This window comes from Nerophis lumbriciformis, linkage group LG36 (genome assembly GCF_033978685.3).
Source record: "Nerophis lumbriciformis linkage group LG36, RoL_Nlum_v2.1, whole genome shotgun sequence".
Lineage (NCBI taxonomy): Eukaryota > Metazoa > Chordata > Actinopteri > Syngnathiformes > Syngnathidae > Nerophis > Nerophis lumbriciformis.
Genome location: NC_084583.2, coordinates 23,894,093 through 23,921,717, shown reverse-complemented (window position 1 = coordinate 23,921,717; position 27,625 = coordinate 23,894,093). Strand labels below are relative to the sequence as shown.

Here is a 27,625-nt window from a genome sequence, read left to right as displayed (position 1 = left end):
TGATATCCTTTAGAGATTGATGTCAGTTTTTGATACAGTGCCGTCCGAGGGATCGAAGGTCTCGGTCATTCAATGTTGGTTTCCGGCCATGCAGCTTACGTGGAGTGATTTCTCCAGATTCTCTGAACCTTTTGATGATATTATGGACCGTATATGTTGAAATCCCTAAATGTCTTGCAATTGCACTTTGAGAAACGTTGTTCTTAAACTGTTTGACTATTTACTCACGCAGTTGTGGACAAAGGGGTGTACCTCGCCCCATCCTTTCTTGTGAAAGACTGAGCATAATTTGGGGAAGCTGTTTTTATACCCAATCATGGCACCCACCTGTTCCCAATTAGCCTGCACACCTGTGGGATGTTCCAAATTAGTGTTTGATGAGCATTCCTCAACTTTATCAGTATTTATTGCCACCTTTCCCAACTTCTTTGTCACGTGTTGCTGGCAACAAATTCTAAAGTTAATGATTATTTGCAAAAAAAAAAAATGTTTATGAGTTTGAACATCAAATATGTTGTCTTTGTAGCATATTCAACTGAATATGGGTTGAAAATGATTTGCAAATCATTGTATTCCGTTTATATTTACATCTAACACAATTTCCCAACTCATATGGAAACGGGGTTTGTAATATACGTTAATAAAATGCTTAATCTTTTCTTACTACATATATTTGTTCTTTCCCTTTTGTCATTAAAAATCATGTACTGCATTTGCATATCTTTTAAAATCCAATATTATCAAAATCAAAATATATTATCATGTATTCCAAAAATATTTTAAGATAAATACTGTACTTAAATACCTGCTTGACTTATGATTTCAAAACAAATGATCAATCAAATTGTAGACTGGAAAATTGACAATAGATTTTACGGTTAAATTCAGTTTTTTACCGCAAAATCAACTTTGCTACTGTTTTTTTTCCATACACAGTAAGACTCTAAAATGTTAAAAAAGAAAAAAAAAGAAAAAACATTAAATCAACAAGATTTTACGTTAAAAACAAACCTGGCAGTTCTGTTGCTTGAATTTTACCGCTAAAACAGCGGTATTGTTTTTCCATTCCATTCCATTTATTAATTTTTTGTATATGCCGTAAAAAATAAAAAACACTGCTTTTACTGTAAAATTCTGGTGACTGAGCTGCCAGTTTTTAAAGTAAAATTTCAATATATTTTTTTTGCAGCTAATAAAAATATATATTGTTAATGTATTATATGTATACACATTAGAGATGCACGGTTTGCGGACACAACCGCGGAGTCCGCGGATTATCCGCGGATCGGGCGGATGAAATTTAAAAAAATAAGATTTTATCCGCTCGCGGGTCGGGTCGGGCGGATTAATTAGATTTTTTTTTTTTTTTTGCGGGTGGCAGTTAAACCAATTGGGAAATATATATACATAGTTAAATGTTGTTACCCACATACGAAAAACGAGCAGGCACCTGCAGCATATGCCACAACAGAAGAAGAAAAAAAAGAGATGGACACTTTTACGGAGCGGAGAAGGGACGCCTCGCCGGGGTCCGGGACCGAGGCCCCATCCCCCGAGAGGGCCCCACCGGGAGCCGTAGCTGAGGCGATCCGCGAGAAGGGCCCGACGCACGTCCAGGGTCACCACCGCGCCCACCGCACCGACACCCCGCCTCGTCCGCTTTCACCGCGGCCGGCGTCACGCGCAGCAGGTAAGCAGCTTACCTGCCCGCCACCCCCGTGGCCGGGGGCTCGTAACAGGGGTCACTCCGCGCGCTCCGCCCGCGCAGCTTACCTGCTTGCCACCCTTGTTGCCGGGGGCGCGTAACAGGGGTCACTCCGCGCGCAGTGCGCTCACGAAAGGGGTGGGGCTCACCCTGGTTGATATAGAGAGCAGGACGGTGGCCATGGAAGTCGGAACCCGCTAAGGAGTGTGTAACAACCCACCTGCCGAATCAACTAGCCCTGAAAATGGATGGCGCTGGAGCGTGGGCCCATACCCGGCCGTCGCCGGCAGCGAGACGCGCTTGGAGGTGCGCTCAGCGCGGCTCCCATATGATTGCGCACTGGTGTGCGTCTGGGTCGTGACAGCGTGGCACGCGAATGTCTGTGCTGCATTGGATCAGTCTCCTTTCTTTAACAGGCAAAAGCTTTATAACCTCACCATACCTGCCAACTTTTAAATCAGAAAAACCTAGTAGCCAGGGTCCAAGGGCCGCAGGCCCCGGAAGGTCCAGGACAAAGTCCTGGTGGGGGGGTTCAGGCTTCGCCCCCCCGACGCAAAATGATTATTAGCATTCAGACAGGTTAAAATGTTGCTAAAACCATCACTTTTCTATCAGTCACAGTGACTTTTCAAAACAAAAATATTACAGCAAAAATCATATGGGTTGATTGACATGTTTATTCTGTAAGCTAACTTCAATAGTTTGAAATTATTTTGACAGTTAATGCCAGTTATCCTGTCAACCTTTCTACTCAGTGGCCTAGTGGTTAGAGTGTCCGCCCTGAGATCGGTAGGTTGTGAGTTCAAATCCCGGCCGAGTCATACCAAAGACTATAAAAATGGGACCCATTACCTCCCTGCTTGGCACTCAGCATCAAGGGTTGGAATTGGGGGTTAAATCACCAAAATGATTCCCGGGCGCGGCCACCGCTGCTGCCCACTGCTCCCCTCACCTCCCAGGGGGTGATCAAGGGTGATGGGTCAAATGCAGAGAATAATCTCGCCACACCTAGTGTGTGTGTGACAATCATTGGTACTTTAACTTTGTTAATTGAAAGTATAAATAGTATAAACACTTTTAACAGTATGTCGTGCTGTGAAATACAGCCGACAGGATTGGGCATGCATGGTGCAGGAGAACAAAGGACTTCTTTCATTTAAGGTTTGTGATAAACCATCAAACTCATTCGTTAAAAGGACTCTATAGTAATATAAAGCGAATTTTTCTGGACATTATCATGCAAGAAAAGTTTATTTTTGGGATCGCGATCACCGCGTAATGATTTTTAAAGGTTGCATTACATTATTAACTGTCCCATGTGATCAGCCAGTGCGATTGGAAGTCCATGCTCAATTATTGCCTCCGTAAATAAAACTTCGGCATTTATCACATCCAAAGAATCTGTTTGGGCGACGAAAAACGTTGAAAGTTTTCCACTTGTATCGCTAGCAACGGCATTAGACTTGTGTTTTTTTGTCCCAACGTGGTCTTCTACATCGCTAATTCCTCCGTGTCCGATCGAAAAATCTTGTCTGCACAAGGTGCAATTCGCGTAGTTTTCACCCTTTTTTTTTTTTTTTTATTAATATTAGATATATAACAACGGGCGGATGGCGGGCGGGTGCAGTTCTGATCAAACGTTACATCGGGTGGATGGCGAATGGTTGACGACTTTCTGACGCGGTTGCGGATGAAATAATTGCCTATCCGCGCATCTCTAATACACATGTATTTTCATACAGTATATTACTCATTGATAAAATCGGCCCTCTGAAGGCAACCATAACTGCGATGTGGCCATCAATGAAAACACATTTTACATCCCTGGTATAGAGGAACTTGGGCAACTATAAATGCGTCGGCAGATCCTTGCAATGACATTTTTACCTTGCTTGCAAACATAGAACACTGGTGTCCAACCTTGACCATCTGAGGCGGTCGTCAGGGCACCCCTTTGAGTCCTTTCCTTTTTTGGCAGTGGCATTTTTTTTTTCATACTATTATTTGTGTAACTAAAGTGTTGCTCTAGCTTATTTACTTCAGATGCAGTCAGTAGTCATTTGTTCAACTTCTGTAGTTATAGTAGTGGTGTTCCTCAAGGTTCCATTTTAGGTCCTCTTTTGTTCATCCTTTGTCAGAGAAACTAAATTTTTCCTTAAAAATAGGAGAGCGCTCCTGCAACTCTGACAAAATAAAAAGACCAAAATCTCCAGAATATACAAAATATGGCTCCGCATCCATGGTTTTCTGGAAATGTGCTAGTATAATACAGTATACCGGGATATTGTGTTTTTTTGACACTTACAGGTAAAAGCCAGTAAATTAGAATATTTTGAAAAACTTGATTTATTTCAGTAATTGCATTCAAAAGGTGTAACTTGTACATTATATTTATTCATTGCACACAGACTGATGCATTCAAATGTTTATTTCATTTAATTTTGATGATTTGAAGTGGCAACAAATGAAAATCCAAAATTCCGTGTGTCACAAAATTAGAATATTACTTAAGGCTAATACAAAAAAGGGATTTTTAGAAATGTTGGCCAACTGAAAAGTATGAAAATGAAAAATATGAGCATGTACAATACTCAATACTTGGTTGGAGCTCCGTTTGCCTCAATTACTGCGTTAATGCGGCGTGGCATGGAGTCGATGAGTTTCTGGCACTGCTCAGGTGTTATGAGAGCCCAGGTTGCTCTGATAGTGGCCTTCAACTCTTCTGCGTTTTTGGGTCTGGCATTCTGCATCTTCCTTTTCACAATACCCCACAGATTTTCTATGGGGCTAAGGTCAGGGGAGTTGGCGGGCCAATTTAGAACAGAAATACCATGGTCCGTAAACCATGCACGGGTAGATGACATGGCACCCCAAACCATCACTGATGGTGGAAACTTTACACTAGACTTCAGGCAACGTGGATCCTGTGCCTCTCCTGTCTTCCTCCAGACTCTGGGACCTCGATTTCCAAAGGAAATGCAAAATTTGCATGGTTGGGTGATGGTTTGGGGTGCCATGTCATCTGCTGGTGTCGGTCCACTCTGTTTCCTGAGATCCAGGGTCAACGCAGCCGTCTACCAGCAAGTTTTAGAGCACTTCATGCTTCCTGCTGCTGACCTGCTCTATGGAGATGGAGATTTCAAGTTCCAACAGGACTTGGCGCCTGCACACAGCGCAAAATCTACCCGTGCCTGGTTTACGGACCATGGTATTTCTGTTCTAAATTGGCCCGCCAACTCCCCTGACCTTAGCCCCATAGAAAATCTGCGGGGTATTGTGAAAAGGAAGATGCAGAATGCCAGACCCAAAAACGCAGAAGAGTTGAAGGCCACTATCAGAGCAACCTGGGCTCTCATAACACCTGAGCAGTGCCAGAAACTCATCGACTCCATGCCACGCCGCATTAACGCAGTAATTGAGGCAAAAGGAGCTCCAACCAAGTATTGAGTATTGTACATGCTCATATTTTTCATTTTCATACTTTTCAGTTGGCCAACATTTCTAAAAATCCCTTTTTTGTATTAGCCTTAAGTAATATTCTAATTTTGTGACACACGGAATTTTGGATTTTCATTTGTTGCCACTTCAAATCATCAAAATTAAATGAAATAAACATTTGAATGCATCAGTCTGTGTGCAATGAATAAATATAATGTACAAGTTACACCTTTTGAATGCAATTACTGAAATAAATCAAGTTTTTCAAAATATTCTAATTTACTGGCTTTTACCTGTATGTTTATGACTTTTATTTCTGTCTATGTTAGCCAGTCGGTGATATAAAAGGTAATAAAAATTATAGTGAAAGGAAGATAAATGTATTTGACAAGCTTTGTGCTTCACTTTTCCTTTTTTTAACATTTTATTATGGTCATGATTTAGTTTTTTGTGTGTCCCGGACTTTGTTACCTGGGATCAACCTGGTGGTATCTTCAATGCTCCATATGACAGTGAAGGGTGTGTTGATTGTTGCCTGAGTTGAAGTTTGGACAACTGAATAAAAAAAATAAAAAAAACATAGTATTATCAATGGTGAGGTAATTTGTTCAAATCATGAGGTACTGTGCAAAAAAAAAACGACTTTAGCAATGACAATTATTAGTATTTTGTTCCATTTAGTTTTTAGAGAGGTAATTTTACATTGATACATTTTAATTTGTTATTTTCGTACCTTACGGTTAGAGCAGTGGTTCTTAACCTGGGTTCGATGGAACCCTAGGGGTTCGGTGAGTCGGGCTCAGGGGTTCGGCGCAGGTCGAGACACACCCGACTCATCGTGTAAATAAAAACTTCTCCCTATCGGCGTATTACGGATACGGCAACAGCTGACTGATTTGCAGGTGTGTAATTTGTTGTGAGTTTATGTGTTGGTTTTGTTCTTTGAACAAGGTGATGTTCATGCACGCTTCATTTTGTGCACCAGTAAAAAAACATGGTAACACTTTAGTATGGGGAACATATTCACCTTTAATTAGTTGCTTATTAACATGCAAATTAGTAACATATTAGCTCTTAACTAGTCATTATTAAGAACTTATTAATGCCCTATTCGGCATGGCCTCATTATAACCCTAACCCTCTAACCCTGGCCCTAACCCTCTAACCCTAACCCTAACCAAATAACTCGAAATTAAGTCTTTGTTACTTAGAATATGTTCCCCATACTAAAGTGTTACCAAAAACATATAAGTTTGTCTTGAATTTGAAAAAAACAGCATTTTATTTTCCACTAAAGAAGGGTTCGGTGAGTGCGCATATAAAACTGGTGGGGTTTGGTACCTCCAACAAGGTTAAGAACCACTGGGTTAGAGTCATGGCTCTTTCATGGATATTTAATGGGACAAATGTACAGCTCTGCTGCTCGTCTGCTAACACAGACCCGCAGACGTGAGCACATCACCCCTATTTTAGCGTCCCTTCACTGGCTCCCTGTGCGTTACCGAATCAATTTTAAACTCCTTTTATTTGTTTTTAAATGTCTAAACAACCGCGCACCAACCTATCTCTCCGACCTGCTTCAGCCTTACTGCCCCACCCGATCCTTAAGATCAGCCGATCAGCTGCTGTTGACGGTCCCTGACACAAGGCTGAAGCTTAGAGGTGACAGAGCTTTCGCCGTTGCTGCTCCCAAGCTCTGGAACGACCTACCCCTGAGTGTTAGACAAGCCTCCTCTCTTCCTGTTTTTAAATCTCTCTTAAAAACATACTTTTATTCCATGGCTTTTAACACTGAGTGATATCCATCCTGCAATGGCGCCCCATAATACACCTGCTGTGATCCTGTTTTTATGTTTTTATTAATTCTATTTTAATTATTTATTTTTTATCGTGTTCTGTTTGTGTTGTGTTGTGTTTGCTCGGTACTCGTTTTATCTTTTAACCTGCCCGTTGTACAGCACTTTGGCTACCCCTGTGGTAAATTTTAAATGTGCTTTATAAATAAAGTTGATTTGATTTGATTTGATACAGTACAGGCCAAAAAGTTTGTACACACCTTCTCATTCAATGGGTTTTCTTTATTTTCATGACTATTTACATTGTAGATTGTCACATCAAAACAATGAATGAACACATGTGGAGTTATGTACTTAAAGGGGAACATTATCACCAGACCTATGTAAGCGTCAATATATACCTTGATGTTGCAGAAAAAAGACCATATATTTTTTTAACCGATTTCCGAACTCTAAATGGGTGAATTTTGGCGAATTAAACGCCTTTCTAATATTCACTCTCGGAAGCAATCCGCCATTTTCTCAAACACTGAGTCAAATCAGCTTTGTTATTTTCCGTTTTTTTCGACTGTTTTCCGTACCTTGGAGACATCATGCCTCGTCGGTGTGTTGTCGGAGGGTGTAACAACACCAACAGGGACGGATTCAAGTTGCACCAGTGGCCCAAAGATGCCAAAGTGGCAAGAAATTGGACGTTTGTTCCGCACACTTTACCGACGAAAGCTATGCTACGACAGAGATGGCAAGAATGTGTGGATATCCTGCGACACTCAAAGCAGATGCATTTCCAACCATAAAGTCAAAGAAATCTGCCGCCAGACCCCCATTGAATCTGCCGGAGTGTGTGAGCAATTCAGGGACAAAGGACCTCGCTAGCACGGCAAGCAATGGCGGCAGTTTGTTCCCGCAGACGAGCGAGCTATCGACCCTAGCTTCCCTGGCCTGCTGACATCAACTCCAAAACTGGACAGATCAGCTTTCAGGAAAAGAGAGCGGATGAGGGTATGTCTACAGAATATATTAATTGATGAAAACTGGGCTGTCTGCACTCTCAAAGTGCATGTTGTTGCCAAATGTATTTCATATGCTGTAAACCTAGTTCATAGTTGTTAGTTTCCTTTAATGCCAAACAAACACATACCAATCGTTGGTTAGAAGGCGATCGCCGAATTCGTCCTCGCTTTCTTCCGTGTCGCGTCATTTTCGACGGTTTCGCTTGCATACGGTTCAAACCGATATGGCTCAATAGCCTCAGTTTCTTCTTCAATTTCGTTTTCGCTACCTGCCTCCACACTACAACCATCCGTTTCAATACATGCGTAATCTGTTGAATCGCTTAAGTCGCTGAAATCCGAGTCTGAATCCGAGCTAATGTCGCTATAGCTTGCTGTTCTATCAGCCATGTTTGTTTGTGTTGGCATCACTATGTGACGTCACAGGAAAATGGACGGGTGTTTATAACGATGGTTAAAATCAGGCACTTTGAAGCTTTTTTTTAGGGATATTGCATGATGGGTAAAATTTTGAAAAAAAACTTCGAAAAATAAAATAAGCCACTGGGAACTGATTTTTAATGGTTTTAACCCTTCTGAAATTGTGATAATGGTCCCCTTTAACAAAAAAATGTGAAATAACAGAAAACATGTTTTATATTCTAGTTTCTTCAAAACAGCCACCCTTTGCTCTGATTACTGCGTTGCACACTCTTGGCATTCTCTCAATGAGCTTCAAGCGTTTTGATGCCTTCAGTGACAATCTACAATGTAAATAGTCATGAAAATTAAGAAAACACATTGAATGAGTGTCCAAACTTTTGGCCTGTACTATATATTTGTTCTATGTGAATGTGTTGGCTAGCTGTATTCCAATTCACAAATAATTCTATATGGTCATTGCTAAAATCATAAAACTTTTGCACAGCACCAATTAATATCCACTTTCCCCTGAAGGAAGTTCTATGATAAGTCACCCTCATCTAGCGTGGAGACGTAGGGTAGAGTTGAAGCAGGTCCAATTCCCACGTTGGTCAAGGCCTGTATGATCACTCCGTACTTGGTGGAAGGCTTCAGTCCACTCAGGATGAGGCTCTCCTGTTCCCGTGTGGCCCCGACACGTTGGTTTTGCCACCTTTTTAATTGTCGGCTTGCAGGGTCGTACTCTCTGTAGCTGACGCTGTAACTTTGCAGAACCCCATTTCTCAGGTCAGCGCTCGGAGGCTAAACACAACATTGTCATTATTAGCACTTTCAACTCTTCACAGTGTTGAATAAAGGACATCCATCCATCCATCCATCCATCTTCTTCCGCTTATCCGAGGTCGGGTCGCGGGGGCAGCAGCCTAAGCAGGGAAGCCCAGACTTCCCTCTCCCCAGCCACTTCGTCCAGCTCCTCCCGGGGGATCCCGAGGCGTTCCCAGGCCAGCCGGGAGATATAGTCTTCCCAACGTGTCCTGGGTCTTCCCCGTGGCCTCCTACCGGTCGGACGTGCCCTAAACACCTCCCGAGGGAGGCGATCGGGTGGCATCCTGACCAGATGCCCGAACCACCTCATCTGGCTCCTCTCGATGTGGAGGAGCAGCGGCTTTACTTTGAGCTCCCCCCGGATGGCAGAGCTTCTCACCTTATCTCTAAGGGAGAGCCCTGCCACCCGGCGGAGGAAACTCATTCCGGCCGCTTGTACCCGTGACCTTGTCCTTTCGGTCATAACCCAAAGCTCATTACCATAGGTGAGGATGGGAACGTAGATCAACCGGTAAATTGAGAGCTTTGCCTTCCGGCTCAGGTCCTTCTTCACCACAACGGATCGATACAGCGTCCGCATTACTGAAGACGCCGCACCGATCCGCCTGTCGATCTCACGATCCACTCTTCCCTCACTCGAGAACAAGACTCCGAGGTACTTGAACTCCTCCACTTGGGGCAGAGTCTCCTCCCCAACCCGAAGATGGCATTCCACCCTTTTCCGGGCGAGAACCATGGACTCGGACTTGGAGGTGCTGATTCTCATCCCAGTCGCTTCACACTCGGCTGAGAACCGATCCAGCGAGAGCTGAAGATCCTGGCCAGATGAAGCCATCAAGACCACATCATCTGCAAAAAGCAGAGACCTAATCCTGCAGCCACCAAACCGGATCCCCTCAACGCCTTGACTGCGCCTAGAAATTCTGTCCATAAAAGTTATGAACAGAATGGGTGACAAAGGGCAGCCTTGGCGGAGTCCAACCCTCACTGGAAACGTGTCCGACTTACTGCCGGCAATGCGGACCAAGCTCTGACACTGATCATACAGGGAGCGGACCGCCACAATCAGACAGTCCGATACCCCATACTCTCTGAGCACTCCCCACAGGACTTCCCGAGGGACACGGTCGAATGCCTTCTCCAAGTCCACAAAGCACATGTAGACTGGTTGGGCAAACTCCCATGCACCCTCAAGGACCCTGCCGAGAGTATAGAGCTGGTCCACAGTTCCACGACCAGGACGAAAACCACACTGTTCCTCCTGAATCCGAGGTTCGACTATCCGGCGTAGCCTCCTCTCCAGTACACCTGAATAGACCTTACCGGGAAGGCTGAGGATAAAGGACACGTTCAGGACTTATTCCAGAAAATGTGACACTTTACTGCTTTAAAACCTCTAAATAAAGTCCATTGGTGACTTTGTATCAGAGCCAACCAACGTAACGTGTGGAGTCCCCCAAGGTTCAATCTTGGGGCCGATTTTATTTAACATTTATATGCTCCCACTAGGACAAATCATGCAAAATAATAACATTGACAATCATTGCTATGCCGATGACACCCAAATCTATGTAGCGCTATCACCAAATGACTATCGCCCCATAGATCTTCTGTGCCAGTGCATTGAGCAAGTCAAACACTGGATGTGCCAAAATTTCCTACAACTAAATGAATATAAAACTAAAATAATTGTTTTTGGTGCTAAAAAAGAAAGGTTTAAAGGCCTACTGAAATACCAGCATGAAAGGATCATCAATAGAGAAGAGCATGAATAAAACCAATGGTAACAGAGTTAACGGAGTTAATGTCGCCAGCCCAACCAACAGAAAATCACAAGCTTAAATAACACAGACATGATTAACAACAGGTGCGTGAGTGAAAACGTGAAGCAGGTGGAACTAATGGGTTGCTATGGTGACCAAACAGGAACTAAAAAGAGTCCAAAAACCAAAACAGCCACATGGCCAAACAAAACATGATCACAGACATGATGTGACAAATAAAATAAATAAATAAATAAAATACAAATACAACATATAATTTAATTTAATTTAATTAAACATTTTTCAATATTATTAAATTAATTGAATTTTTTTATAAAAACATATTATTCAACATTTGACATGTAAGCCAATGGCATAATATATGATTATTCAAATTCACATTCTAGCCACTAAATATTGAATTTGTTGTCACTTTTTTGTAAGATTTTTATTTTTTTTTTCTTAACAAGTTCAAAACCAAATAACTTAAGGGGGTTTATATGTTCTAGACATGTTATTCCCATCTTTAAAAAGTAAAAAAAACCTAATAAGATGTTTACCTGTCTTTTAAAACATTGCTTTCAACCAAACCCATGCAATAATTAGTTGTTTTAGTGCATGTAATTATACCAATTGTGTGGATTTATGGGGTGGTGACAATTGGTTTAGTCCCTATGTGAAATCTATTTTTTGGAATAAAAGCATACTTTGCTTAGATGATCCTCAGGGGTTTTTAATGTTCAAAGGTTTTTCTTAGAGAACCTGTGAAAAGTGTCACTTTACCTTCCAAGCGACTCTAATGCTTGTTGACGAGAGAGCAAGGAGTTGCATGTCCAAGGGTGGACCGTCCGGTGCTAAACAGGAACAACAACAAAAAAAGAAAACCGATAAAACGCTCAACAAACGTATGACTAGGGATGATGTTCGAAACCGGTTCTCCCGGTTGTTCGATAAGGAAAGAACCGATTCCATGGACTCGAATCCCTTTTTTGAGAACCGGTTCCCGCTATCGAGTCCACTATAGTAAAGAAAAAGAGTTGGTTCTTTATTCAAATCCCTGGGAACGAATCCCGTCCCACAGGAAATGCCCTGTGGGACATCACAGGAATTAACGTAGCTCAGTCATTAGGTGGAAGATGTCACACCGCGGTGAGGGAAGTCTTGTCTTGGTTTTTTCTGTCTTGTGATTTACATGTTTTATTTTGAAAAGCAACTCCTCTTGTTTCAGATCACGGGTCCTTCCTCTTGTGTCACCAGTCTGACGTCATTCCTGACCCTTGATTGTTTCCACCTGTTTCCCATTACCCTCATGTTCTTTATAAGCTCAAGCCTCCCCTTGTTCTGTGCCAGATTGTCTCGAGCTTTCGTGCCTGTCTTGCGTTCCATGTCCTTGTTCATGTCCATGCCTTGCCTTGTCCCACGTCTATGTCCTTGCTTCCAGAATATCCCACGCTGTAATTTTGAATTAACTTTTTTCCTCCCTCAGAGCGACTTTTGTTATTATACCTTTTTCTACCGCAGTGGTGAGTTATAATTTTTCCTTAAAGATTTTTTCCTCAAAGTTTGTTGAGTGATTTTTTGTTTTCATTGATTAGAGTAGTTAAGTTTTATAGTCTTTATTTTCTTCCTCCTGTTGGAGCGTTTTTTGTTAAAGTTTTTTGATAACAGATACGGTGCTAATTATATCGTCCTTATTTTTGTATTTCCTCCCTTTTGGAGTGATTTTCGGTTTTTCCCTTTTGGAACATTTTGTCGATAGTATTTTTGTATTTCATAGTATTAGAATTTACTCGGCTCTGGAGGCTTAAAGAGTTTTTCAAAATAAAAGCTTTATTTGGAATCCCCTCTCTGCATCTTAGTCCCTTCCTTCGTCCAAGCCTGACAGAAGATACAGAAAGCAGCAAAAATAATGGACCGGAAAAAAACGCCTCAAGGCGTGGCTTCATTTTACAAAAAAATACGACGAGGAAACGGCAATATTCGCTCTCATGTAAGGGGAGCAGTACAACAAACATGTTGAAACATGTTCAGGCCGCGCGTAACCTGAACACGTGGAGAAGCAGCGACAGAGATGACGAAACACGGCCCTCTTCCTCTGCTTCAACCTGCAGCCCAAGTTCCAGTGATAGTGCCGGTGAGTAACTAACATTAACTCATACTTGCCAACCTTGAGACATCCGATTTCGGGAGGTGGGGGGAGGGGGTGGGGGTGGGCGTGGTCGGGGTGGGACGGGGGCGTGGTTGGGGGCGGGTATATTCACAGCTAGAATTCACCAAGTCAAGTATTTCATATATATATATATATATATATATATATATATATATATATATATATATATATATATATATATATATATATAGAAATACAAGTCAAGTATTTCATATATATATATATATATATATATATATATATATATAAATACTTGACATATAGTGAATTCTAGATATATCTATATTTATTTTATTATATATATATTTTATTATATATATATAAAATAAATACTTGAATTTCAGTGTTCATTTATTTACACATATACACACACATAACACTCATCTACTCATTGTTGAGTTAAGGGTTGAATTGTCCATCCTTGTTCTATTCTCTGTCACTATATTTCGAACCATGCTGAACACCCTCTCTGATGATGCATTGCTGTGTGGCACGCACAAAAGTGCTTTCATCAAATGCACTAGATGGCAGTATTGTCCTGTTTAAGAGTGTCACAACATTGCTGTTTACGGCAAACGAACTGCTTTACGGTATACAAAAAAGTGACTGCTGTTGTTGTGTGTTGTTGCCGCGCTGGGAGGACGTTAATGAAACTGCCTAACAATAAACCCACATAAGGAACTAAGAACTCGCCCTCCATCATTCTACAGTTATAACGTCATTGGGCAGGTACGCGTTTTTATATTGTGGAGGACCTGAGTCCGCCTGAATTTCGGGAGATTTTCGGGAGAAAATTTGTCCCGGGAGGTTTTCGGGAGAGGCGCTGAATTTCGGGAGTCTCCTGGAAAAATCCGGGAGGGTTGGCAAGTATGCATTAACTGTTGCCGGTTAATTTCCATATCTGCTCACTTGTAGCCTTAAGGCTAAAATAAGGTTACCTCTTATGTCAACCAGGACTGCAGAATTGTTGATTGATGACTGTGGCGTTCTTAGTGTCATAGCGTGTGTAGTTAGTATGTTCCAATAGCAGCAGAAGTGCACTTTTTGGAGAGTTGTATTATTTTCAGTTTTGTTCCCAAGGGACTGATTTTATTTAACACTATATTATTATTTATACACCTGTAGTGATCACAGAGAGAGGTTGTTTTTTTGTTACTGTATATATTTGTTTTTCTGAAAAATTCCACTTAATATACAGGTAAAAGCCAGTAAATTAGAATATTTTGAAAAACTTGATTTATTTCAGTAATTGTATTCAAAAGGTGTAACTTGTACATTATATTTATTCATTGCACACAGACTGATGCATTCAAATGTTTATTTCATTTAATTTTGATGATTTGAAGTGGCAACAAATGAAAATCCAAAATTCCGTGTGTCACAAAATTAGAATATTACTTAAGGCTAATACAAAAAAGGGATTTTTAGAAATGTTGGCCAACTGAAAAGAATGAAAATGAAAAATATGAGCATGTGCAATACTCAATACTTGGTTGGAGCTCCTTTTGCCTCAATTACTGCGTTAATGCGGCGTGGCATGGAGTCGATGAGTTTCTGGCACTGCTCAGGTGTTATGAGAGCCCAGGTTGCTCTGATAGTGGCCTTCAACTCTTCTGCGTTTTTGGGTCTGGCATTCTGCATCTTCCTTTTCACAATACCCCACAGATTTTCTATGGGGCTAAGGTCAGGGGAGTTGGCGGGCCAATTTAGAACAGAAATACCATGGTCCGTAAACCAGGCACGGGTAGATTTTGCGCTGTGTGCAGGCGCCAAGTCCTGTTGGAACTTGAAATCTCCATCTCCATAGAGCAGGTCAGCAGCAGGAAGCATGAAGTGCTCTAAAACTTGCTGGTAGACGGCTGCGTTGACCTTGGATCTCAGGAAACAGAGTGGACCGACACCAGCAGATGACATGGCACCCCAAACCATCACTGATGGTGGAAACTTTACACTAGACTTCAGGCAACGTGGATCCTGTGCCTCTCCTGTCTTCCTCCAGACTCTGGGACCTCGATTTCCAAAGGAAATGCAAAATTTGCTTTCATCAGAAAACATGACTTTGGACCTCTCAGCAGCAGTCCAGCTGGTGTCGGTCCACTCTGTTTCCTGAGATCCAGGGTCAACGCAGCCGTCTACCAGCAAGTTTTAGAGCACTTCATGCTTCCTGCTGCTGACCTGCTCTATGGAGATGGAGATTTCAAGTTCCAACAGGACTTGGCGCCTGCACACAGCGTAAAATCTACCCGTGCCTGGTTTACCGACCATGGTATTTCTGTTCTAAATTGGCCCGCCAACTCCCCTGACCTTAGCCCCATAGAAAATCTGTGGGGTATTGTGAAAAGGAAGATGCAGAATGCCAGACCCAAAAACGCAGAAGAGTTGAAGGCCACTATCAGAGCAACCTGGGCTCTCATAACACCTGAGCAGTGCCAGAAAGTCATCGACTCCATGCCACGCCGCATTAACGCAGTAATTGAGGCAAAAGGAGCTCCAACCAAGTATTGAGTATTGTACATGCTCATATTTTTCATTTTCATACTTTTCAGTTGGCCAACATTTCTAAAAATCCCTTTTTTGTATTAGCCTTAAGTAATATTCTAATTTTGTGACACGGAATTTTGGATTTTCATTTGTTGCCACTTCAAATCATCAAAATTAAATGAAATAAACATTTGAATGCATCAGTCTGTGTGCAATGAATAAATATAATGTACAAGTTACACCTTTTGAATGCAATTACTGAAATAAATCAAGTTTTTCAAAATATTCTAATTTACTGGCTTTTACCTGTACTTTGGGTAACAACAGTCAATATATATTTATTTATATTAATTTTATTTTATTCTTATAAAATAAAAGGGAGCTTTTGTTAAACCAAATATTGTGTGGTTTTTTTCCATATACAACAACCTATCTGGATTCGATAATAGAATCGATAAGGAATCGGTTCGATAAGTGGATTCGATAATGGACTCGAACTCGATAATTTCTTATCAAACATCATCCCTATGTATGACTATATAAATGTTCTTTTTTTACTACCTGCTTCTTTGGTGGTGACTTTAAGAACGTTACTCGGCTCACTCATGCCTACACTGTTGATGGCAAACATGCGGAGGTTGTAGTTTCTAGCAGGGTGTAGGTCCACCAGAGTGACCCGTGTTAGGTTTGGATTGGACACCTCAGTCGTCACTGCAGCATCCCACGGATCTGTGCGGCACACCCAAGCATGGGGTTAAAAAAAACTCCCTTTCCAAAAAAAATATTGCATTTGTCAGCATTACCATCTTCATTCTTGATGTCGATCCTGTATGACGTGATGGGTCTTCCCCCGTCAAACACGTGAGACCAGCCGACAGTGAGACTCCTTTTCCCCACCTCCTGCATTTTCACCATGAGAGCATCAGGGCGCGCTACAGACGTAGAAATGCAATTTAGTAAACAGAGAGGAGTCGCATGGAAGGCTGCAGTCTGATCACATAGAGACGCGGCTGCATGCTACAAACCCCGTTTCCATATGAGTTGGGAAATTGTGTTAGATGTAAATATAAACGGAATACAATGATTTGCGAATCATTTTCAACCCATATTCAGTTGAATATGCTACAAAGACAACATATTTGATGTTCAAACTCATAAATATTTAGACTTTAGAATTTGATGCCAGCAACACGTGACAAAGAAGTTGGGAAAGGTGGCAATAAATACTGATAAAGTTGAGGAATGCTCATCAAACACTTATTTGGAACATCCCACAGGTGTGCGGGCTAATTGGGAACAGGTGGGTGCCATGATTGGGTATAAAAACAGCTTCCCAAAAAATGCGCAGTCTTTCACAAGAAAGGATGGGGCGAGGTACACCCCTTTGTCCACAACTGCGTGAGCAAATAGTCAAACAGTTTAAGAACAACGTTTCTCAAAGTGCAATCGCAAGAAATTGAGGGATTTCAACATCTACGGTCCATAATATCATCAAAAGGTTCAGAGAATCTGGAGAAATCACTCCACGTAAGCGGCATGGCCGGAAACCAACATTGAATGACCGTGACCTTCGATCCCTCAGACGGCACTGTATCAAAAACCGACATCAATCTTTAAAGGATATCACCACATGGGCTCAGGAACACTCCAGAAAACCACTGTCACTACCGTATTTTCCGCACCATAAGGCGCCCTGGGTTATAAGCCGCGCCTTCAATGAACGGCATATTTCAAAACTTTGTCCACCTATAAGCCGCCCCGTGTTATAAGCCGCATCTAACTGCGCTAAAGGAATGTCAAAAAAACAGTCAGATAGGTCAGTCAAACTTTAATAATATATTAAAAACCAGCGTGATGTGGGCGCGCATGGAGTCGTATATCAACATGGACGGAGCTGCGTGAAAAAAGCCACCCGGCCTCTTCGCGTAAACTTCCCTTAACCACTCGCTCATCTTTTCTTCATCCATCCATCCCTTCGAGTTAGCTTTTATGATGACGCCGGCTGGAAAGGCCTCTTTTGGCAAGGTCTTCCTTTTGAATATCACCATGGGTGGAAGTTTCTGGCCATTAGCATGGCAAGCTAGAACCACAGTGAAGGATGACTTCTCATTCCCTGTGGTGCGAATATTCACCGTACGTGCTCCCGTTGTATCCACAGTGCGGTTCACAGGAATATCAAAAGTCAGTGGAACCTCGTCCATGTTGATAATGTTCTCTGGCCGGATCTTTTTTTCAGCTATCTTGTTTTTACAATATGCACGGAAAGTAGCCAGCTTTTCTTGAAAGTCTTTAGGCAGTTGCTGTGAAATAGTAGTCCGTGTGCGGATGGAGAGATTGCGTCTTTTCATGAACCGGAAACCTGTCGCCATTTTGTGGTCTTTACAGATGTAAACACACAAAGGAAATGAAACGTAATATCCGCGCGCTTCTTCTTCTTCTACGGGGGCGGGTGGTTGCTTACAGTAGAAGAAGAAGCGCTTCCTCTTCTATGGGGGCGGGTGCTTACCTTGGCGGTTGCTTGCGTAGAAGAAGAAGCACTTCCTCTTCTACGGGGAAAAAAGATGGCGGCTGTTTACCGTAGTTGCGAGACCGAAACTTTATGAAAATGAATCTTAATATTAATCCATATATAAAGCGCACCGGGTTATAAGCCGCACTGTCAGCTTTTGAGTAAATTTGTGGTTTTTAGGTGCGGCTAATAGTGCGGAAAATACGGTAAATACAGTTGGTCGCTACATCTGTAAGTGCAAGTTAAAGCTCTACTATGCAAAGCGAAAGCCATTTATCAACAACATCCAGAAACGCCGCCGGCTTCTCTGGGCCCGAGATCATCTAAGATGGACTCATGCAAAGTGGAAAAGTGTTCTGTGGTCTGACAAGTCCACATTTCAAATTGTTTTTGGAAATATTCGACATCGTGTCATCCGGACCAAAGGGGAAGCGAACCATCCAGACTGTTATCGACGCAAAGTTCAAAAGCCAGTATCTGTGATGGTGTGGGGGTGCATTAGTGCCCAAGGCATGGGTAACTTACACATCTGTGAAGGCACCATTAATGCTGAAAGGTACATACAGGTTTTGGAACAACATATGCTGCCATCCAAGCGCCGTCTTTTTCATGGACGCCCCTGCTTATTTCAGCAAGACAATGCCAAGCCACATTCAGCACGTGTTACAACAGCGGGGCTTCGTAAAAAAAGAGTGCGGGTACTTTCCTGGCCCCGCCTGCAGTCCAGGCCTGTCTCCCATCGAAAATGTGTGGCGCATTATGAAGCGTAAAATACGACAGCGGAGACCCCGGACTGTTGAACGACTGAAGCTCTACATAAAACAAGAATGGGAAAGAATTCCACTTTCAAAGCTTCAACAATTAGTTTCCTCAGTTCCCAATCGTTTGTTGAGTGTTATTAAAAGAAAAGGTGATGTAACACAGTGGTGAACATGCTCTTTCCCAACTACTTTCGCACGTGTTGCAGCCATGAAATTCTAAGTTAATTATTATTTGCAAAAAAAAAAATAAAGTTTATGAGTTTGAACATCAAATATGTTGTCTTTGTAGTGCATTCAATTGAATATGGGTTGAAAATGATTGGCAAATCATTGTATTCCATTTATATTTACATCTAACACAATTTCCCTACTCATATGGAAACAGGCTTTGTAATTTATTTTCTACCGCTTGTTACTCTCTGTGTCTCCTAGTCGCTCAGGCAAATCATATTGTCTACAAATGCATTTTCCCATCGATAACGTGATATCATCGCGCTCTGAATATATATATATATATATATATATATATATATATATATATATATATATATATATATATATATATATATATATATATATATATATATATATATAATATAATACTATATATATAATATAATAATAATAATATAATATATATAATATAATAATACATATATATATATATATATATGTATATATATGTATATATATATATATGTATATATATATATATATATATATATATATATATATATATATATATATATATAATAATACATATATATATATATATATATATATATATATATATATATATATATATATATATATAATATAATACTATATATATAATATAATAATAATAATATAATATATATAATATAATAATACATATATGTATATATATGTATATATATATATATATATATATATATATATATATATGTATATATATATATATATATATATATATATATATATATAATATAATTACACATATATATATATATATATATATGTATATACATATATATATATATATATATATATATATGTATATATATATATATATATATATATATATATATATATATATATATATATATATATATATACATATATATATATATACAGGTAAAAGCCAGTAAATTAGAATATTTTGAAAAACTTGATTTATTTCAGTAATTGCATTCAAAAGGTGTAACTTGTACATTATATTTATTCATTGCACACAGACTGATGCATTCAAATGTTTATTTCATTTAATTTTGATGATTTGAAGTGGCAACAAATGAAAATCCAAAATTCCGTGTGTCACAAAATTAGAATATTACTTAAGGCTAATACAAAAAAGGGATTTTTAGAAATGTTGGCCAACTGAAAAGTATGAAAATGAAAAATATGAGCATGTACAATACTCAATACTTGGTTGGAGCTCCTTTTGCCTCAATTACTGCGTTAATGCGGCGTGGCATGGAGTCGATGAGTTTCTGGCACTGCTCAGGTGTTATGAGAGCCCAGGTTGCTCTGATAGTGGCCTTCAACTCTTCTGCGTTTTTGGGTCTGGCATTCTGCATCTTCCTTTTCACAATACCCCACAGATTTTCTATGGGGCTAAGGTCAGGGGAGTTGGCGGGCCAATTTAGAACAGAAATACCATGGTCCGTAAACCAGGCACGGCTAGATTTTGCGCTGTGTGCAGGCGCCAAGTCCTGTTGGAACTTGAAATCTCCATCTCCATAGAGCAGGTCAGCAGCAGGAAGCATGAAGTGCTCTAAAACTTGCTGGTAGACGGCTGCGTTGACCCTGGATCTCAGGAAACAGAGTGGACCGACACCAGCAGATGACATGGCACCCCAAACCATCACCCAACCATGCAAATTTTGCATTTCCTTTGGAAATCGAGGTCCCAGAGTCTGGAGGAAGACAGGAGAGGCACAGGATCCACGTTGCCTGAAGTCTAGTGTAAAGTTTCCACCATCAGTGATGGTTTGGGGTGCCATGTCATCTGCTGGTGTCGGTCCACTCTGTTTCCTGAGATCCAGGGTCAACGCAGCCGTCTACCAGCAAGTTTTAGAGCACTTCATGCTTCCTGCTGCTGACCTGCTCTATGGAGATGGAGATTTCAAGTTCCAACAGGACTTGGCGCCTGCACACAGCGCAAAATCTACCCGTGCCTGGTTTACGGACCATGGTATTTCTGTTCTAAATTGGCCCGCCAACTCCCCTGACCTTAGCCCCATAGAAAATCTGTGGGGTATTGTGAAAAGGAAGATGCAGAATGCCAGACCCAAAAACGCAGAAGAGTTGAAGGCCACTATCAGAGCCACCTGGGCTCTCATAACACCTGAGCAGTGCCAGAAACTCATCGACTCCATGCCACGCCGCATTAACGCAGTAATTGAGGCAAAAGGAGCTCCAACCAAGTATTGAGTATTGTACATGCTCATATTTTTCATTTTCATACTTTTCAATTGGCCTACATTTCTAAAAATCCCTTTTTTGTATTAGCCTTACACAATATTCTAATTTTGTGACACACAGAATTTTGGATTTTCATTTGTTGCCACTTCAAATCATCAAAATTAAATGAAATAAACATTTGAATGCATCAGTCTGTGTGCAATGAATAAATATAATGTACAAGTTACACCTTTTGAATGCAATTACTGAAATAAATCAAGTTTTTCAAAATATTCTAATTTACTGGCTTTTACCTGTATATATGTATGTATAGCCCGACCCACGGCCAAATTTTTTTAACCCAATGCGGCCCCCGAGTCAAAATGTTTGGGGACCCCTGGTATACATCATACTCCAGCAGCCAAAAATTTGCTTTTGTAGCCTGAAAATGTTTTAATAAAATTTTTTACTAAATGACAAAAATTGGTTTCAATCAAAAATCGTGTTGAATCGATTCTAAATCATATTTTTACCCCAAGAATTTTAATAAAATCGAATCATGAGTTGTTGTAAGAGTTGCATCCCCAATAGATAAACACCTGCAATAATCCAAACATTACTAAAGTCATTGCAAAGTATCAAGCTTCAACGAAAGTGCGTGAAACGAGATCAAACACCAAATGTCGGCAGCTCTGTAACTATACAGGACATAATTGATTTAAAAAAAAAATGGTAATGGTGGATTATTGGGATATGATATTCTGGGGTGTTAAAAAGAACAACAATGTACACGGAAACAAACCGAAAACCATGACCAAAACCCTCAAATCTAAACTCCAAACATCCCAGAACAAGCTAGTCAGGTTACTTCTAGACCTCCACCCCAGATCACACCTCACTCCTACCCACTTCTCCAAAGTGGGCTGGCTCAGGGTGGAGGACAGAGTAAAACAACTTGCACTGAGCCTAGTCTATAAAATCCGCTACACCTCCCTGATACCGAAGGACTGTGCACCCTAACAATTATATGGTGAAATTTGCGGACGATACCGTGCTCCTAAGCCTTCTACACAAGGATACGGACCCCTCTGCGTACCAAGACGAGATAGACCTATTTATTAGGTGGTGTGACACTAACCATCTTATTTTAAATGTGACCAAGACACAGGAAATGGTTTTGGATCCGAGGAAAGTGACTGACCATGAGCCAGTGGTCATCAAAAATCAGGAAATCACCCAGGTATCCTCATATAAATATTTAGGGGTTCATATTGATAATCTTCTCTGCTGGAAGACACATATTGACAAACTGTGCAATAGACTGCAACAGAGGCTATATTTTTTGCGAAGATTAAGATTGTACGGCGTAAGCAGCCACATCATGATGATTTTCTACCGTGCCATTGTAGAGAGAGCATCATTAGATACGGGATCACCTCATGGTTTGGCAACCTAACCGTTAAGCTAAAAAGCAAACTGGCCGGCATGCATAAAACGGCAATGAAAATCGTAGGGAGGAAAGAATATGAGCCTATACAGAGCATCTATGAGCAGGCAGTTAGGAAAAAAGCTAAGAAAATTATTTCCAACTCACAACACCCACTCTTTCCTGAATATGGAACCCTGCCATCAGGGAGAAGACTCCGGGTCCCACTATGCAAATCTAACCGCCTTAAATTATGATTTGTCCCAGCCTCCATTAAGCTGACCAACAATGTGCAATAGAATTTTAATACATAGGTTAGCACTTTTTTAGCACATAGCACTTTAGCACATAGCACTTTAGAACTAAGCACTTTAGCACACAGCACTTTATCCATGAGCTCTAGTGCAATGCACATTGGTACTTTATCTTTATCTCCATACTGTAGATTTTATGCCTACATCAAAGTGCCACCTATGTCTATCAAGCTCCATGTTCTGATGTTTAAATGTTAGTTGTATGGTTGTGGTTGTGTCTGTGCTTGTGTTTTTGTTCTGTTGTTTTTGGGTATGTTAAGAAAGCAATGATACACTGTGCCCAAGACAAATTTCCCCGCGGGGACAATAAAGTTGAACCTTGAACCTTGAACCTTGAACTTGTCAAACTACTTCCTTAACGTAAATGACCGCCATAACCACAACACCAGGGGGAGCTCCACTAACCACGTTAAACCCAGATTCCGATCTAACAAAGGTCTTAACTCATTCTCCTTCTATGCCACGTCAATATGGAATGCACTCCCAACAGGTATAAAAGAAAGGGCATCTCTATCCTCCTTCAAAACCGCAATAACAGTACACCTCCAGGCAACTTCAACCCTAAACTAACACCCTCCCCGGATTGTTAATAGTCAAATGTAAACAATCAAATGTAGATACTTTTCTTATACCTCCTGATCTCTCTCTCTCTCTCTCTATGTCCACTACTTGCTGTACATATCCTACCAAGTCAGACCTACACTGTTTCAATATCCATTTCTCTGTTCTCAATTGTTGATGACTGATGATAACAACCAGAGGTGGGTAGTAACGCGCTACATTTACTCCGTTACATCTACTTGAGTAACTTTTGGGATAAATTGTACTTCTAAGAGTAGTTTTAATGCAACATACTTTTACTTTTACTTGAGTATATTTATAGAGAAGAAACACTACTTTTACTCCGCTACTTTTATCTACATTCAGCTCGCTACTCGCTACTAATTTTTATCGATCTGTTAATGCACGCTTTGTTTGTTTTGGTCTGTCAGACAGACCTTCATAGTGCCTGCGTTTCAACAAATACAGTCACTGGTGACGTTCACTCCGTTCCACCAATCAGATGCAGTCACTGGTGACGTTGGACCAATCAAACAGAGCCAGGCGGTCACATGACCTGACTTAAACAAGTTGAAAAACTTATTGGGGTGTTACCATTTAGTGGTCAATTGTACGGAATATGTACTGTACTGTGCAATCTACTAATAAAAGTTCCAATCAATCAATCAAAAGTGTGAAGGAAAAAAGACCATTTTTTATTTCAACCGTACATCTCGTCAAAAGCCTAAAGACTGACTGCACAGTTCCTGTCTTCACAATAAAAGTGCCGCTCCATCGCGCCTGCGCTTTCAAAATAAGAGTCTCCGAAAGCCTGCGCTAACAAGCTAGCAAGCTACGGAGTTTGCCGCCAATGTATTTCTTGTAAAGTGTATAAAAACGAATATGGAAGCTGGACATATAAGATGCCGAAAACCAACCACTTTCATTAGGTATTAGACAGAAAGGAGGAACTTATTTTCTCCTCCATTTGAAAATGTGGACGTTTGTCATCACTACTGTCTGATTACAATCAATGCAAGTCATCAGAATCAGGTAATACACCAACTTATATTCTTGTCTTCATGAAAGAAAGGAATCTATATGTGTTAAACATGCATGTATATTCATTAAAACACTATTAACATGTAAACAAAAACGGCAAAAAAAATAAAAATAAATTATATACTGTATATATCTATGTATATATATATATATATATATATATATATATATGTGTGTGTGTATATATATATATATATATATATGTATATATGTGTGTGTGTGTGTATGTATATATATATATATATATATATATATATATATATATATATATATATATATATATATATATATATATATATATATATATATATATGATATGTGTGTGTATGTTACTCATCAGTTACTCAGTACTTGAGTAGTTTTTTTACAACATACTTTTTACTTTTACTCAAGTAAATATTTGGGTGACTACTCCTTACTTTTACTTGAGTAATAAATCTCTAAAGTAACAGTACTCTTACTTGAGTACAATTTCTGGCTACTCTACCCACCTCTGATAACAACTATCAACAACTATCTATGTATATATATATATATATATATATATATATATATATATATATATATATATATATATATATATATATATACATATATATATATATATATATATATATATGTGTGTGTGTATGTATATATATATATATATATATATATATATGTATATATGTGTGTGTGTGTGTGTGTGTATGTATATATATATATATATATATATATATATATATATATATATATATATATATATATATATATATATATATATATATATATATATATGATATGTGTGTGTATGTTACTCATCAGTTACTCAGTACTTGAGTAGTTTTTTTACAACATACTTTTTACTTTTACTCAAGTAAATATTTGGGTGACTACTCCTTACTTTTACTTGAGTAATAAATCTCTAAAGTAACAGTACTCTTACTTGAGTACAATTTCTGGCTACTCTACCCACCTCTGATAACAACTATCAACAACTATCTATGTATATATATATATATATATATATATATATATATATATATATACATATATATATATATATATATATATATATATATATATATATATATGTGTGTGTGTATGTATATATATATATATATATATGTATATATGTGTGTGTGTGTGTGTGTGTGTATGTATATATATGATATGTGTGTGTATGTTACTCATCAGTTACTCAGTACTTGAGTAGTTTTTTTACAACATACTTTTTACTTTTACTCAAGTAAATATTTGGGTGACTACTCCTTACTTTTACTTGAGTAATAAATCTCTAAAGTAACAGTACTCTTACTTGAGTACAATTTCTGGCTACTCTACCCACCTCTGATAACAACCAAACCTACCCCCCCCCCCCCCCCCCCCCCGCCTCCACACCCCGAATTGTAAATAATGTAAATAATTCAATGTATACACCCTGATGATTATCTTGTGTGATGACTGTATTATGATGATAGTATATATCTGTATCATGAATCAATTTAAGTAGACCCCGACTTAAACAAGTTGATAAACGTATTCGGGTGTTACCATTTAGTGGTCAATTGTACGGAATATGTACTTCACTGTGCAACCTGCTGGTAAAAGTCTCAATCAATCAATCAAACCACAAACCTTGATAAGATCCGTTAACTGTTTTGACTTTGAAATTTTGACTTTGACACAACTGGTTAGTTTAGCAGGTCTGGAAAAATAGATTTTCTCTGCTTTTCCGGAACTACTGCACCACCCCTTATGTCTTTTGACGCCTCCTAGTGGAAGCCCAACTTACATTTTGGATACCACAGGCAAAAACCAAGCATTTGAAGTGTCCTCACCTGGTACCACCGTCAGGGTGATCTGATGTTTGCGATCGTTGAACCAGCCTGGGACTTCCACACGGCAGCCATATGTCCCCGTGTCACTCTCTTCAACCTGTCTGATGGTCAGCGACACGTCGCCCTCGCCGATATTACCCATAAGCAGGTAACGCTCAGATTGTCTGCTGGTCACCGTTGTTCCATCGGTCTGGATGAGCTGATTTGCACAGCCTCTGTTCGGGATCGGGCCTCGTCCCCAGCACATTGACAGCTTGCCATAGTACCCAGCGTTGTATACGCACATTAGGGTAACATCCGACCCCACTTTGACCTCCAGGCCCACTGAAAAGCTGCAACCTGAAAAGCCAGAAAACATGGTTTAGTATCACAAATACATGCCAGGGAAAATGTTTTACCTAGAAGAAGGCAGAGGCTGCAACCCAAGCTGACAAAAGAAGTCATTGTCAGATGCACTTAGCCAAGGACTTCATCCACCTGCTGCTGGACACTCAATTAGACCACAAGTGGGTTTCGGCTTTGAAAAGTTTCCAAATCACATGACGCCGTCCTTGATTTGCTCACACAAACACTTCTGCAGGCCGAGGTGGGATGTGCAAAAGGTCCGCTTCCTTTTCTGTGGTTTTGGTTCCTTCTCCTCCAAGTGCCAAGCAGTTCCCTTTTGATGAATAGACAGAGAGAGCAAACTTTGGAGCTAATGAGTCGTCAGAGGTAACAAATGAAGTAGCCTGAACTCAGAGGTCAATCAGTCATTTTTGCAGTTACAAATTTGAGCAATGCCCCATAGGCGCTCATCCATTAGAAGAAGGCTGCTTGACGTTTTCAGGAAATTGTAACTCCCAAAATTCTTTTTTTAGGGGACAAGGTTTACCACAACATCTAAACACAATTTTGAAGTAAATGAATTATTATGTGTTTACAGGGAACTGCATTTTTTTTTTTGAAATCCTGCCTATTGTTCACAATCATTATGAGAGACAAGAACATGTCTTTTTTTTTCAGGATTCTAAAGATGATAAAAAACACTTGCCAGACCCTACTAATAGGATTCACCATTGTACCCTTCCCCAAAATCAACCGGAAAATCTCCCCCGGCCAGCTTGACCAAGAGGAGGATTCACCATTTTCCGGTTGATTTTGGGGAAGAGCACCATTTCTGTCGGCATAGCTAGGCTCCAAGTTCCGCATATACACCGTTAAGTCACGCCGACCTCA

The 27,625-nt window shown here is 40.1% G+C and overlaps 1 protein-coding gene across 3 annotated transcripts in view; it reads right to left on the bottom strand.

Moving 5' to 3' along the window:
- Positions 1 to 26,921, bottom strand: part of LOC133576987 (uncharacterized) — a 35,344-nt gene extending 8,423 nt beyond the window's left edge. For all 3 annotated transcript variants that reach the window (XM_072912415.1, XM_072912416.1, XM_061930445.2), the window contains exons 1-7: positions 26,809 to 26,921; positions 26,411 to 26,749; positions 16,397 to 16,525; positions 16,155 to 16,322; positions 11,726 to 11,796; positions 8,909 to 9,155; positions 5,615 to 5,698 (exon numbers count right to left, since the gene is read on the bottom strand). In XM_072912415.1, coding sequence (XP_072768516.1) covers positions 5,615 to 5,698; positions 8,909 to 9,155; positions 11,726 to 11,796; positions 16,155 to 16,322; positions 16,397 to 16,525; positions 26,411 to 26,749; positions 26,809 to 26,854 — 1,084 coding nt within the window. In that variant the 5' untranslated portion in view covers positions 26,855 to 26,921. The remainder of the gene's footprint in view (positions 1 to 5,614; positions 5,699 to 8,908; positions 9,156 to 11,725; positions 11,797 to 16,154; positions 16,323 to 16,396; positions 16,526 to 26,410; positions 26,750 to 26,808) is intronic.
- Positions 26,922 to 27,625: the final 704 nt, after the last annotated feature.